General features: G+C 44.2%; 1 protein-coding gene across 1 annotated transcript in view; it reads left to right on the forward strand.

Annotated features, from left to right (window-relative positions):
* wdr18 (WD repeat domain 18) overlaps positions 1-15,943 on the forward strand; it is a 32,729-nt gene that overhangs the window by 11,446 nt on the left and 5,340 nt on the right. The window contains exons 4-7 of the mRNA XM_047374698.1: positions 1,739-1,880; positions 2,320-2,463; positions 5,612-5,676; positions 7,257-7,381. Of these exons, the coding sequence (XP_047230654.1) occupies positions 1,739-1,880; positions 2,320-2,463; positions 5,612-5,676; positions 7,257-7,381 (476 nt within the window). The remainder of the gene's footprint in view (positions 1-1,738; positions 1,881-2,319; positions 2,464-5,611; positions 5,677-7,256; positions 7,382-15,943) is intronic.

Here is a 15,943-nt window from a genome sequence, read left to right on the forward strand (position 1 = left end):
TGATGTTCATGAGTTCTTCTCTGGTGAGAGAGCTCCGGGTACCATCACAGAAGACCGTTTTAAAGCAAAAAACAAAACAAAACAATGCGCACCAACACGCCGAGGCGACCATCTGCGGCGCCTTATAAATGGGGTTGGGACCATCAGTTGTGTTGTGCAGGAGGTGGATACAGTACACAGCTGATAGTCCTACTGAATAGACTGTTATAATTTATATTATGGCAAGAAAAAAGCAGCTAAGTAAAGAAAAACAAGTGGCCATCATTACTTTAAGAAATGAAGGTCAATCAGTCCGAACAATTGGGAAAACTTTGAAAGTGTCTCCAAGTGCAGTTGCAAAAACCATCAAGCGCTACAAAGAAACTGGCTCACATGAGGACCGCCACAAGAAAGGAAGACCAAGAGTCACCTCTGCTGCGGACGATAAGTTCATCCGAGTCACCCAGCCTCAGAAATCGCAGGTTAACAGCAGCTCAGATTAGAGAACAGGTCAATGCCACACAGAGTTCTAGCAGCAGACACATTTCTAGAACAACTGTTAAGAGGAGACTGTGTGAATCAGGCCTTCATGGTAAAATAGCTGCTAGGAAACCACTGCTGAGGACAGGCAACAAACAGAAGAGACTTGTTTGGACTAAAGAACACAAGGAATGGACATTAGACCAGTGGAAATCTGTGCTTTGGTTTGATGAGTCCAAGTTTGAGATCTTTGGTTCCAACCACCGTGTCTTTGTGTGACGCAGAAGAGGTGAACGGATGGACTCTACATGCCTGGTTCCCACCGTGAAGCACGGAGGAGGAGGTGTGATGGTGTGGGGGTGCTTTGCTGGTGACACTGTTGGGGATTTATTCAAAATTGAAGGCATACTGAACCAGCATGGCTACCACAGCATCTTGCAGCGGCATGCTATTCCATCCGGTTTGAGTTTAGTTGGACCATCATTTATTTTTCAACAGGACAATGACCCCAAACACACCTCCAGGCTGTGTAAGGGCTATTTGACCAAGAAGGAGAGTGATGGGGTGTTGCGTCAGATGACCTGGCCTCCACAGTCACCGGACCTGAACCCAATCGAGATGGTTTGGGGTGAGCTGGACCGCAGAGTGAAGACAAAATGGCCAACAAGTGCTAAGTTTCTCTTTGAACTCCTTCAAGACTGTTGGAAAACCATTTCAGGTGACTACCTCTTGAAGCTCATCAACAGAATACCAAGAGTGTGCGGAGCAGTAATCAAAGCAAAAGGTGACTACTTTGAAGAACCTAGAATATAAGACATATTTTCAGTTGTTTCACACTTTTTTGTTCAGTATATAATTCCACATGTGTTAATTCATAGTTTTGATGCCTTCAGTGTGAAGCTACAATATTCATAGTCATGAAAATAAAGAAAACTCTTTGAATGAGAAGGTGTGTCCAAACTTTTGTCAGCACTTTGGACGTGAAGTACTCCAGTCCTCGTCGCAGCTGTTCTGGGTTTGAGACCTGACCCCGGAGACCTGTGCAGCTTGTCGTCCCACCTTTCTTCACCCTGTTCGCCAACTTTTGAACATAACAAAAAATAAGTCCTCTAGTGCCACAATAAAAAATCTTTTTAAAAAAAAGCAGCAATTGAGTAGAACCATCACAGATTCACGGAGAAGAGCCAGATGGCCCTGTTACCCATTAACCATCAGTGATGTCTCTAAACAGCTGATCAACAGGTCTTCATTTACTTTCCCACCCGTCTCTCTCTCTCAGTGTGGTCCTGCTGGATTTAAGCCACTCCCCTGAGCCACGCCATGTCCTGTCCCGACACTCCCTGCCAATCACAGACCTGCACTGTGGTCACATGGGGGCTCAGGCCAGAGTCGCCACATCATCGCTAGATCAGACTGTAAAGGTGAGACTGTTTACCTGGACAGGAATGAAGCCCAGCCTCCAGACCCTGGAGGAGCTTCTGTAAATGTTGGGTCCTGATGACATCATAGCTGCAGTTTTAACTAAGCCGCCATGTTGCAGAGGAAATGTCAGTTTATCATAGACATCTATAGATGTCTGCAAATGTTTTATTATGACCAGGAAATTCTAATGGGTTTACAGGCTGATTCTTCCATCATACTGGGATTATATCTGAGTTAAACAAGGATCATAGTGGGAGTATACTTGTGTTTGGATGGGCTGCACTGCAGAGCCCAGCTGGTCTTGCTAGAAAAAGGTCCTGGGATTAGATTGAGATTAAACGGTAGCGGATTATACTCACATTATTCCAAGATGAAGGTAGATAATTGTATGGATCCATGGAAATGGATCTGTCCACTTTCCTATGTTCATCTGTCCAGGTATGGGAGCTTTCCTCGGGTGAGCTGCTGCTGTCCGTCCTCTTTGACATGGAGATCATGTCGGTGACCTTTGACCCCTCCGAGTACTTCCTATTCTGTGGAGGACGTGACGGGAACATTTTTCAAGTGTCTCTCTGCAGTCAGGTGAGTACCTGAAGTTACCCGAGGTCAGAGCTAATCTCAGCTGATGATTTTATTTTGTTTCTGGAAACTGTCAGAGTTAATGTTTTCCCAATGAGGGGAAGTTCTCAGCGCAGGGAGCTATGGGATGTCCGATCTGTGCTTTGTCCGTTGTCTGATTTATCTGTAAGGTCTGTTCTTGCTAGATGCTAAAGGAAATTTCCATGTTTTATGTTTTTTAAAGGACAAAGTATCTCCTTACATTGGACTCCTCGTTAACAAACAAGACGTAACGCAATCTGACATCAGCTGCAGGATCAATACTTGATTATACACCTGCAGATGGGCTGTTTATGTACCAAGAATTCATAATGTCACAACGTCCCTTTCCTCTGTGGAAATTTCAACACCCGCTATAGCTGAGGGGTCTGGGTCAGGTGGAATTAATCTACAGAACCTCCTGTTCACCCAGTAATGTTTTGATGGACTTCATTTGGGAATGGACTTTAGTTCGATGTATTCCTCTACAGGTCAGAGCGATGTTCTGGGTCAGCAGGTTAATGTGATCTGTATAGAAATTCACAATCCTGAATAATTCCACTATCATTCCAAAGGGGGCGCTAAAGAGCTCAGGTTGAGGTTTAAAGGGGACATATCATGCAAAATCCACTTTTTTAGTCCATTAATCCGTTTTGTTGTGTACTTGGAGTCTGTAGGAGAGCAGAAAAGTTGAATTCAGTCTCTCCAGGTGCTGCGTAGATATCTTTATATTCTGTTTGGGTGATATTTTTCAATCCGTTGTGTCACAGTATTTGCCGCAGAACAACTAAATAAGGTCAGGGACTTCTGGCTGACCAATTCACGTATACGGGATATTTATTTCTCGCTAGTTTTGTAGTCCAAGCTGAAGTATGCCTACGCTGCAAGAGGATAAGTCTAAATGTTTAATTGTTAGGTGTATTATCGCAAATTCATTTCACCGTCCCCAGGACGAGTTCATCAACCTCCGCCAGTATCAAGAGCCCCTTTTCCACCAAAGGTCCCAGGGTTTGTTTTACCCAAGTAATAGGAATCCCATGGAATCTCGTACTTTCTTTTTCCACTGCCTAGAGGCCAAGACCAGTTATTTAAATCAACCTAATAACGTCTCGGGAAGTTGTGAATAAAACTGCAATACACCTTCATTCCAGCAGGTGGCATCCCTCCTTCCATCCTTTTAAAAGTTAATAAATCATCTTTTATGTCAACTGATAAATGGATAATGAGCAATTTCAGAGTTATACAGCGGATTAAACCCTCCTATTATTTCTTAAGTTGCTCTGGATCCATAAGCAGGGAAAGTTTAAAGAATTATTTTACATTTATTTTATCTACCAACCTGCATCAGAGCAGAGTTGTAGCTTTACAACGACATGATTCATTTAGAATAACTACTAAACACTGATTAACAAACTTTTTTTTATTTTATTATCATCAGGTGAACTCACATCAGATAACTACAGAAAAAGTTCATCAGCACTTCATTAAAACATTTGTCTTACAGAAATGTGTTGAAATATTAGATAATTGATGCCAACAATTACCTAAAGTGTCACAGATATCCAGGGAAAAATATTGTGTTTTATTTTCTGCTTCTTGTGGTTATTCACCACATACCTACTAAACACTTTATATTCACTTTCAGTCACCATAAACAGGTAGCAGGAAATCCCAGATTGCCGGGCCAAGATCAGGCAGCGGTTAGTGGGGAAGTCCCAGTCCAGCCGCCCGGTTAGCTTAGCTTAGCAGCCAGACCAGCCTGTAAGTGGAGCTCCGCTGAAGAGAAAATCAAAATAAACATTTAAATTTGGACTCATGCTGGATGAACTGACTGCACAGATTAAGTTTTGAGGTCTACATTCTCACCTAAAACATCTTAAAACTACTTTTTGTGACAAATTAATGACATAAAAATGATTAATTTGTATAGTAACCTGCGCCATTACTGCAGCTGCTGGAGCCATACCTCACTGCACGTAGCCCCACCCCTTTAACAAATCCTAGGAAAAGCTGAGAAGATCATCTCCAGACCAGGACCATTTACCTGTGAAAGTGGAATTACCCGGGTACATTTGTGTCGAAACACTGCCTGGGGCTTTGTACAGGCAATGGAAAGGGGCTGAGAACGATTTGCTGAAAAACTTAATTCTGACCCTTAAGGGGTTAGTTTCTTTCTAGCAGCATTGAAAGAAACTGCACCAAAACAAGCTGCTCTGACGCTCCTCAGAACAGGTAAAAGAGGAACCTGTGGAGCTACAAGAACAAGGTGTTCAGACCAAAGCATTGAGTTTCCACTTTAAATAGACCACAATAGGATGATTAAGGGTGAAATGGGAGAGTTTAAAGCATATGTCCCCTTTAAATATCAGAGACGACCTGTAATTTTCCCGGATCAACAGAATAATCCTGACGAGGCCATCTCAGATAAAATGTTCTGATTAGGCCTGCATGATATTAAAAGTGTGTGGATAAAGTACTGTCAAACCATCAGCAGGGGCCTCATGTACGAATCGTTCTTCCACACACAAACCTCACGGCGCAATATGTTACGCACAACTTGGCATGTACAAAAATAAACGTTGCGTGAAATTTTGTGTAAATTCTGGCAAACTTTTTCAATCAACAATAATAAACTACAGAGAACTGAACCTCCCCTAAATCCACTGAAATATGACTCCATCCAGTTTAATTCATGGAGCATCAAACTTGATGTTTCTTCATGACTTTGAGCTTTTATGGTTTAAACCAGAGCGATGAAACTGAATCACATTCAGCCTCAATAACGTAACACACCTCAGAAAATTCTTTGAAAATATAACCCGGCATCTCCACAGAAAAAACAAAATTTCTTTAAAGAGTTCAACAGTGTGAGACAAAATGAAGCCAAAAATGTACACAAAAATCACCCGCGTAACAGAAATCGATCCATGGGTTTCACTGCAGATACTATACACAGTGAAGCCAGTTAGGCTGATCCTGCATGATGGGAGTAAGGGAACATGCTCACCTGAAGTGGCTGCAGGTACTGAGTACACAGTATTCACCAAAGACTTTAACAGTGTGGTGTGGTAAAGAGAGCTTGTGATAAAGACCCGGAGGTCCTGCCATGTTTTATTGGGTTTTTTGTCTGCAGCGGCTGAACCGGGAAAAATCCTTCCAGTCCGACAGCGAGGAAAACCAGGTGTTCAAGGGACACAGGTGAGACAGACGGGTGCATTTACGCTTTGTTACCATGGTTACAGCAGAGGTGTTTACAGGCTTCAGTCTGGGGGGTTGGAGCCAATTAGTTATAAATACAGGGGTTGGACAATGAAACTGAAACACCTGTCATTTTAGTGTGGGAGGTTTCATGGCTAAATTGGACCAGCCTGGTAGCCAGTCTTCATTGATTGCACATTGCACCAGTAAGAACAGAGTGTGAAGGTTCAATTAGCAGGGTAAGAGCACAGTTTTACTCAAAATATTGAAATGCACAAAACATTATGGGTGAGATACCAGAGTTCAAAAGAGGACAAATTGTTGATGCACGTCTTGCTGGCGCATCTGTGACCAAGACAGCAAGTCTTTGTGATGTATCAAGAGCCACGGTATCCAGGGTAATGTCAGCATACCACCAAGAAGGATGAACCACATCCAACAGGATTAACTGTGGACGCAAGAGGAAGCTGTCTGAAAGGGATGTTCGGGTGCTAACCCAGATTGTATCCAAAAAACATTAAACCACGGCTGCCCAAATCACGGCAGAATTAAATGTGCACCTCAACTCTTCTGTTTCCACCAGAACTGTCCGTCAGGAGCTCCAAAGGGTCAATATACACGGCTGGGCTGCTATAGCCAAACCTTTGGTCACTCATGCCAATGCCAAACGTCGGTTTCAATGGTGCAAGGAGCGCAAATCTTGGGCTGTGGACAATGTGAAACATGTATTGTTCTCTGATGAGTCCACCTTTACTGTTTTCCCCACATCCAGGAGAGTTACGGTGTGGAGAAGACCCAAAGAAGCGTACCACCCAGACTGTTGCATGCCCAGAGTGAAGCATGGGGGTGGATCAGTGATGGTTTGGGCTGCCATATCATGGCATTCCCTTGGCCCAATACTTGTGCTAGATGGGCGCGTCACTGCCAAGGACTACCGAACCATTCTTGAGGACCATGTGCATCCAATGGTTCAAACATTGTATCCTGAAGGCGGTGCCGTGTATCAGGATGACAATGCACCAATACACACAGCAAGACTGGTGAAAGATTGGTTTGATGAACATGAAAGTGAAGTTGAACATCTCCCATGGCCTGCACAGTCACCAGATCTAAATATTATTGAGCCACTTTGGGGTGTTTTGGAGGAGCGAGTCAGGAAACGTTTTCCTCCACCAGTATCACGTAGTGACCTGGCCACTATCCTGCAAGAAGAATGGCTTAAAATCCCTCTGACCACTGTGCAGGACTTGTATATGTCATTCCCAAGATGAATTGACGCTGTATTGGACGCAAAAGGAGGCCTTACACCATACTAATAAATTATTGTGGTCTAAAACCAGGTGTTTCACTTTCATTGTCCAACCCCTGTATGTGGCCTTTGGTTCTGCCTTGTTGGTTCTGGTGTCTCCCTTCTTCCTCTGAACAATAGATTTTTGGGGGTTTACTGTCCCATCTTGGGTTCTCTGGCTTGATTGATCTTTAACCAGTGAAACACCCTGAAAATAAAACACACATCTTTATCCAGAACCAGGTGGTCATTCAGCTGTAGTGATGTATTGTTTTGACCCGGTTCTCCTTAGGAACCTGGTCACATGTCTCTCCGTCTCAATGGATGGAACTCTGCTCCTCTCTGGGTCACATGATGAGACGGTTCGTCTCTGGGACATTCAGAGCCGTCAGAGCGTTCGCTGTCTCGCACACAAAGGTAAGCCCCATGTATGATGTCACACCTGTGATTTTCTTTTTTGTTTTTCTTTAAGGTTCAGATGCAGCTTTGCAAACCTGCGGCCATCTTGTTTTTAGAGAGAAGGGTATTTCTCCTTCAACCCTTCCAAGCAGCCATACTGGTTCAGTGTCATGACCTTTAACCTGCTAACTGAGATCTTTAGAGTCTGAGATGGAGCTCTTTGGTTTTTGACGTCCCCTCCTGGGAAGATTGGAAGCTGTCTGAGATGTTTTCCTCTTGGGAATAAAATTCCATCATGATTTTTTTTTTTTTTACTGTAAAATCAGAACCAGGATTTTTTATGCTTGCTCTTCTGCCAAAAATAAACCGATACAACCCATAGTGCAGTACAAACTGGTAAGAAGGTACCAGAACAAGAGTCCAAACATCCTCCTAAATGCAGCTAAATGTTGACTTGCTTTGGATTAGCATGAGCTGCTAACCGATCAGAATCAGCTTTATTGGCCAACTCTGAGCATAAGCAAGGAATCTGAGTTTGGTTCAAACATTAAATATAAATATATAAACTGTCTGTCACATGTTCTCAGTGTGAACTTGCTTTCATCTGTGAAGACCACAGGGCACCAGTGGTGAATTTGCCAATCCTGGTGTTCTCTGGCAAATGCCAAGCGTCCTGCACGGTGTTGGGCTGTGAGCACAACCCCCATTTGTGGACGTCAGGCCCTCATACCATCCTCATGGAGTTGGTTTCTAACCGTTTGTGCAGACACATGCACATTTGTGGCCTGCTGGAGGTCATCTTGCAGGGCTCTGGCAGTGCTCCTCCTGTTCCTCCTTGCACAAAGGTGGAGGTAGCGGTCCTACTACTGGGTTGTTGCCCTCCTACGGCCTCCTCCACGTCTCCTGGTGTACTGGCCTGTCTCCTGGTAGAACCTCCAGGCTCTGGACACTACGCTGACAGACACAGCAAACCTTCTTGCCACAGCTCGCATTGATGTGCCATCCTGGATGAGCTGCACTACCTGAGCCACTTGTGTGGGTTGTAGAGTCCGTCTCATGCTTCCACGAGTGTGAAAGCACCACCAACATTCAAAAGTGACCAAAACATCAGTCATAAAGCATCGGTACTGAGAAGTGGTCTGTGGTCCTCACCTGCAGAACCACTCCTTTATTGAGTGTCTTGATAATCACCAAAGATTTCCTCCTGTTGTCTTTTTCATTTGAACAACAAGATGTGAAATTAATTGTTAATCAGTGTTGCTTCCTAAGTGGACAGTTTGGTTTCACAGAAGTTTGATTTACTTGGAGTTATATTGTGTTGTTTAAGGGTTCCCTTTATTTTTTTGAGCAGTGTGTAAGTGTATGTACACTCAATATTTTCATTTTTTTAAAGACAGGTTATTATAGTAGTAATATGCTTATTGTTTCGCAGTAGAGGAGCTAACTACTTTTACTCTGGTAAAAGCCTAAACAGTTTATGTGCAGGGTGTGTGGGGTCTGCAGAGATTTTAGCAGCTCTTTTCCTGACCCTTGACCTGTATAAGTCCTGGATGGAGGGAAGGTCAGCTCTGATTATTCTCTCTGCAGTCCTGATTATTCGTTGCAGTCTGGACCTGTCCTGTTTTGTGGATGATCCAAACCACACTGAGATGGATGAAGACAGGACAGACTGAATGATGGCAGTGGAGAAGATGACCAGCAGCTCCTGTGGAAGGTTGGACTTCTTGAGTTGCCTCAGGAAGTACAGTCTCTGCTGGATCCTCTTCTACGCATTGTCCATGTGTGAAGACCATGTCAGGTCTTGAGAAATGGTGGCTCCTAGGAAACAGAAGTGGTCCACAGCAGACACAGTGTTGTTGAGGATGGTGAGCGCAATGAAATAAATGTTCTTTTAGGAAACAAAATATCTTCAGGAAGCCCTTCTTGCACAGCTATAAAGTCCAAAGTAGAGCTACATTAAACATCTGCTGCTCTATGGTGTTTGAATGTCCTGGCTGTACTTTAACTTCACGTTAAAGTACAGCACGTCTGCAGACCTTCACGTCAGCAGCGATGCTTCAAACGATGCATTTGATGACTAACCAAAAGGTCTAAGCTTTTAATAGCCAGGGAACTGAACTACAATATGTAGAATGTACTTCATAGACGACCCTAAGATCTCTCTGCTTTGGCGGCTCATCAACACGTCCTAATTTTTACAATCTATTATCTTCTCACCACCCATTTTGCTCTTGGGAATAATCTTTCTCTTAGTAGGACTCAGATGGACATCAGATAGTTTGGAGATAACCTTCTGACCCTAAGTGTGATGGACAGCAGCAGGTCCTTCTCTAAGGTCATTGCTGATGTCTCATTCAGCCAAGGAACAAAAGTCGTGTTGTCCTAGCGGTTCTAACATTAATATATATGTGTATATAGCTGGACTGGACATGGCCTTTTAGCCACTGTAGTAACGTGTGCATACAGGCACCATTACTATGCATTGAGTCATGTCAACAGAACCATGCTGTTCTGATTCATCTGTCACTAAAACTCTTTTCAATTCAGTTTTATTTAAAGACTGCCAATTCACATCACATGTCGTCTCAAGGCTCTTCACAAAGTCAGTCCAATCATACAGATTTCAAGTCAGGTTCATACAATCCAATTAATCCGAGCTATCAAACAGATTCAGTTTATTATTCAAACTGGTTAAAAGTTTATCTATCTTTGTCTCAGCAGATTCAGTCTAGTCTCTCTGCTCAGGTTATTTCTGTTTTAGATCACCTCCTGATCGGCTGCAGATTTAAGTCTTTATTTTTTAAATATTGAAATCGAGATCTTTCAGTTCTGACTGAGCGTTCTGTAAACAGTTTCCAGGAACAAATACCTCCTGGTATCAACACACAGTTATTCCTGAACAGAACTCATTAAAGGTTCTACAATTGTTCTGAATCTGAACCCAGCCATTGCAGTGGAAAATAACAAATTAGATATTAATTACCTAAGGCTGCATGACAGGAATAGAAACAGGTTCACCTGATCTGATGAGGTGATCCAATCAGGTTCAGCCTCACAGCAGACTGATGAATCGGATGGAGGAGTTTCTTCGGAGCAGCTGCAGTCCGCTGGCAGCCGGTTAGCCTCCCACACACTGGCTGATTTATCTTAACCGGGACCACTTTCAGCCCATTAGTATAATTCCTGGGTCCAGAGCCAAATGGTAATCAATTTTAGTAATTGAGAGAGAGATGGGGACCTGGTTTGTGTTGGCACAACAGGCAGAAAGTGTGCTCCGACTGTTCTGGGGCAGCGCGCAGGAATGAATTTATGGTTCCAGATGGAGACGGAGCGTTTGTGTAATGACCTGTCGAGAGCTGCCGGACATCCCATAAAAAACCAGAATAATTCTAGCAGGGTAATCATCCTTACAAGGAGCCGCCTCAGAAGGTTTAACTCAAACAGAACCTGCAAGATGGTAAAACCTCATGTTTTACTCACTAAGACCGACCAGCCAATTAGCATAGAGAACACAGGAAGGCCATAAAATGACCTCCGCCCTCTCCCTACCGCCTGTCTGTCTGCTGTGTACAGGTTGCGGTTGTCAAGATACTATCAAACTCGATACAATACTGAGAACAATACTTGATTCCTATTTTTAAAACCATGGTAACCATTTTAAAGCCACAGGGTTTGTTTCTCATAAAGAGAAACAAACCCTGGGGGGGGGGCAGGAGAAGCAGAGAGGAGAGACGCTGCTGTCTGGATGATGAAGCTCCAAAGTTTGCCTGAAGAACATTTTGGGCTTTATGAGGAAGTTCTTGTCTGAGCCATGGTGATAACGAGGACCAGAACTTTCAATTCAGTTTTATTTATATAGCACCAATTAACAACACATGTCGTCTCAAGGTTCTTCACAACAGTCAGGTTCATACATTCCAATTAATCGTAATCATTAAACAGTTCAGTCAGATTCAGTTATTTATTCAAATTGGATAAAAAGTTTTTCTATCAACTTTAAAGCCCAGAACCACGGACTTCTGACCAGAGTGAAGTTAGGGTTAGGTTGGATGTTGGATCTTCGTGTTCCATGGATTCAGAATCAGCTTTATTGCCAAGTTCGTACATACAAACGAGGAATTTGACTCCGGTACACTTTGCTCTTTTGTTCTGTTTTTGCATTACAGAATAAACATATTTACAATGTACAATATACACATATCTAATAGAAAAGGTGCATTTGCAACATCTGTATGCTGTTGTTCTGTACTCTATTGAATGTTCATCAGTTTAACACGATGCAGACAGTCTGATTACGGGCAGCTGCTCTCTGCCGGCTCCCTCCTCCTGCAGATGTTGGTTCTCTGAAGGACCGTCAATAAATGTCAGAACCAAACCCACTGCTTCATGGTGGTTTTGTTTGTGTGTTTTGGGGGAATGTTTGTGCGCATGAACAGTTGTTTTTATGTGTGATCAGCTGGTTTAGGTACTACAGCGCCCCCTACCTGCGTGTCATTCAGAAAGCTGATTTGTCCTTCTTTTCTTTCAGCCTTCAGGCTGGTTTATGATTAGTAAATAGTAAAATTATATTTGGGTTTGACACGCTCCAACCATTGTGGTTCTAAATATTATTTTTTATATTATTATTTTTAATTATTTTAATAATATTTTTTGTATAATTGTGGTTTTCTCCCCACTCTGCCTCTTGGAAAACCTTCTCATTCCCCATGGTCCCACGGCCAGTCAGTGAAGCAGTCTGTTCACATTCCATGTAGTCCCGACTTAGACCCAGTCAGACCTGCTTAGGAGCAGGGACCAATAAACTAGGTACCTGTACGGAAAAAAAAACCGTACTGGAAACGCCTGTAAAGCGGGCCGATTGGGGTCGAGCCAGGCTGAATAGAATCGGTGGAAAAGTGGCATTAAGGTAAAATGGCGTCTCATTGAATTTGAACTGTCGCTACAAAGTTTTGATATTTATTTTTTAGAATTTTAATAGTTTTGTTTTCACTGGCAGAAAAATAGAAACGTTTTTGGGTACGTTTTAAGGGTTAATTTGTGGTCTGATAAACCTGTTAACATAATAAATGATTTTACAATTCTTTCTGGCCTGTTGGTAAATATAAGATCAATATTTGTTTTGGTAGTTTATTCTCGTTGGCCCACAGACTCAAACTTATCATATGTCTGTGATTTATTTAGGCTTTTTTTGGAGACATTTTGTCCTCCCAGTTGATGTTAAAATCTTCCATAATGATAATTTCTTCATCAAAATTGCTTTGTTTTAGCAGCTTCTTGTAACTTTTAGAAGCTGTTATCTAAAGAGCGAGGGAGGCCTGTAAATTACAACAAGGACATCTTTGGTGTAATGGAGGCCTAAACATTCTGATTAATCACAATGTGACCACTGACATTTGTGACACTGTAATGTGTTTTATAAAACATCACTCCTCCAACCTTATATCCCTTTCTGTCTTTCCTGTAGATGTTTTGACCAGAAATATTCAGAGCAGTTAATACAGAAAAGGAGACGGTGACTCCGTGCAAGAACAATGGCATGTACAATGTTTTCATCCGCATATGTTCAGCATCCCAGAGTCCAACGGAAACGAGTAGTTAGTGTCTTGTAAAAGTATTCATACCCCTTGAACTTTCCACATATTGTCACATTACAACTACAAACATAAATATGTTTTATTGGAATTTTATGTGAAAGATCAACACACAAGGAGAAGGAGTCCTATCGGCTGTGGTTGGCTTGTGGGACTCCTGAGGCGGCTGACTGGTACCATGAGGCCAAGCGTGCTGTGGCCCGGGCTGTGGCAGAGGCAAAAACCCGGGTCTGCGAGGAGTCCGGTGAGGCCATGGAGAAGGACTACCGGTTGGCCTCGAAGCGATTCTGGCAAACCATCTGGCGCCTCAGGAGGGGGAAGCAGTGCTTCGCCAACGCTGTTTACACTGTGGGTGGGGAGCTGCTGATCTCAACTAGGGACATTATCGGGCAGTGGAAGGAGTACTTCGAGGATCTCCTCAATCCTGCCATCACGCATTCCCTGGTGGAAACAGAGGCTGGGAACTCCGAGGTGGTTAAAAAGCTCCGCGGTGGCAGGGTTTCGGGGGTGGATGAGATCCGCCCTGAGTACCTCAGGTCTCTGGATGTTGTAGGGCTGTCATGGTTGACACGCATCTTTCAACATTACGTGGTGGTCGGGGACAGTGCCTCTGGACTGGCAGACTGGGGTGGTGGTCCTGGAGGGTGTGTTCCATCTACAGGGGCATCACACTTCTCGGGGTATTGGAGAGGATAGTCCGGCCAATAGTCGAACCTCGGCTTCAGGAGAAGCAGTGTGGTTTTCGTCCCGGCCGTGGAACACTGGACCAGGTCTATGACCTCTACGGGGTGCTCGAGGGTTCATGGGGGTTTGCCCGACCGGTCCACATGTATTTTGTGGACCTGGAGAAAGCATTCGACTGTGTCCCTCGTGGTGCCCTGTGCGGGGTGCTCAAGGAGTATGGAATTGGGGGCCCTTTATTTGGGGCCATCCGGTCTCTGTGCAAGCGGAGCAGGAGTTTGGTCTGCATCGCCGGCACTAAGTTGGACCTGTTCCCGGTGCATGCTGGACCCCCCGGCAGGGCTGCCCGGCTGCCCTTTGTCACCAGATTTCTAGGCACAGCCAAGAGCCGGAGGAGTTCTGGTTTGGGGACCAGTGGATTACGTCTCTTCTTTTTGCAGATGGCGTGGTCCTGCTGGCCCCCTCTAGCCAAGACCTACAGCATGCTGTAACATAGGTTACTTAAATTGAGTGCCTGTTCAGCCACCAGTGGCGCTGTTATAAAGAGAAGCGCTCACCAATGCTATTTCCAGTGGCCTGGGTGCCGTGCTGTATCGAGCAGGAGGGACAAAACAGAGTAATTGCCTATGCCAGTAGAGGATTATCCCAGAGTGAGTCACATTACCCAGCCCATGAACTAGAGTTTTTGGCTTTGAAATGGGCTGTGACAGAGAAGTTCCACAACTACTTATGTGGAACAAACTTCACAGTAGTGACTGATAGCAATCCTCTCACTTACCTTCTCATCTCAACTAAACTTGATGCTACAAGTTTACATTGGCTATCAGCTCTCTCCACCTTCTGCTTTAAAATAATTTACTGGGCTGGTAAACAAAATGTGGATGCAGATGATCTTTCACACAGACCCCACGGTGAACTTCTAACTGACCCGATGTCACAGAAAGAAAGGGAAAGAATCCTTCAGTTCACACAGCGACACATTGAAGAGGCTGATGTCATATCAGAATCAGCTTTATTGCCAAGTTCGTACATACAACAAACAAGGAATTTGACTCCGGTACACTTTGCTCTCTGGTTGTTGTTTTTTTTTTTTTGCGATTTAAGATAAATTCTGCATATATTCTTATGTCCATAAATACATATATACAATATACACATATATAATAAAAAGGTGCATTTGCAACATCTGTATGCTGTTGTTTTGTACTTTATTAAATGTTCAACAGAGAAACAGCCTGGAGGAAGAAACTGTCTCTGTGGCGGCTGGTTTTAGTAAACAGTGCTCTGTAGCGCCACCTGAAGGTAAAACTCTGAACAGTTTATGTGCAGGGTGTGTGGGGTCTGCAGAGATTTTAGCAGCTCTTTTCTTGACCCTTGACCTGTATAAGTCCTGGATGGAGGGAAGGTCAGCTCTGATTATTCTCTCTGCAGTCCTGATTATTCGTTGCAGTCTGGACCTGTCCTGTTTTGTGGATGATCCAAACCTCACTGAGATGGATGAAGACAGGACAGACTGAATGATGGCAGTGTAGAAGATAACCAGCAGCTCCTGTGGAAGGTTGAACTTCTTGAGTTGCCTCAGGAAGTACAGTCTCTGCTGGGCCTTCTTTCGAACAGTGTCTATGTGTGAAGACCATCTCAGGTCCTCAGAGATGGTGGTTCCTAAGAACCTGAAGTGGTCCACGGCCGATACAGTGTTGTTGAGGATGTTGAGGGGGGTGTATGGGGGTGGTGTTCTCCGTAAGTCTACCATCATCTCCTCAGTCTTGAGTGGGTTCAGTTCAAGGTAGTTCTGACCGCACCAGTGTACCAGCCGATCCACCTGCTGTCTGTATGCAGACTCATCACCGTCCTGGATCAGTCCAATGACAGTGGTGTCATCTGCAAACTTCAGGAGTTTCACGGACGAGTCCGATGAGGTGCAGTCATTTGTGTACAGAGAGAAGAGGAGTGGGGATAGAACACACCCCTGGGGGGCACCAGTACTTATTGATCTGGATCAGGAGAAGATGCTCCCCAGTCTCACCTGCTGCTGTCGGTCCGTCAGGAAGCTGTTGATCCACTGACAGGTGGAGGCTGGGACGTTGAGCTGTGTGAGCTTCTGGTGGAGGATGTCTGGTATGATAGTGTTGAAGGCCGAGCTGAAGTCTACTAACAGGATCCTGGCGTACGTCCCTGGGTGGTCGAGGTGTTGCAGGATGAAGTGTAGACCTAAGTTAACAGCATCATCTGCCAACCTGTTTGCTCGGTAAGCAAACTGCAGGAGGTCCAGCAGGGGGCCTGTGATGTCTTTCAGGTGCTTCAACAC

Source organism: Girardinichthys multiradiatus, chromosome 9 (genome assembly GCF_021462225.1).
Source record: "Girardinichthys multiradiatus isolate DD_20200921_A chromosome 9, DD_fGirMul_XY1, whole genome shotgun sequence".
Classification (NCBI taxonomy): Eukaryota; Metazoa; Chordata; class Actinopteri; order Cyprinodontiformes; family Goodeidae; genus Girardinichthys; species Girardinichthys multiradiatus.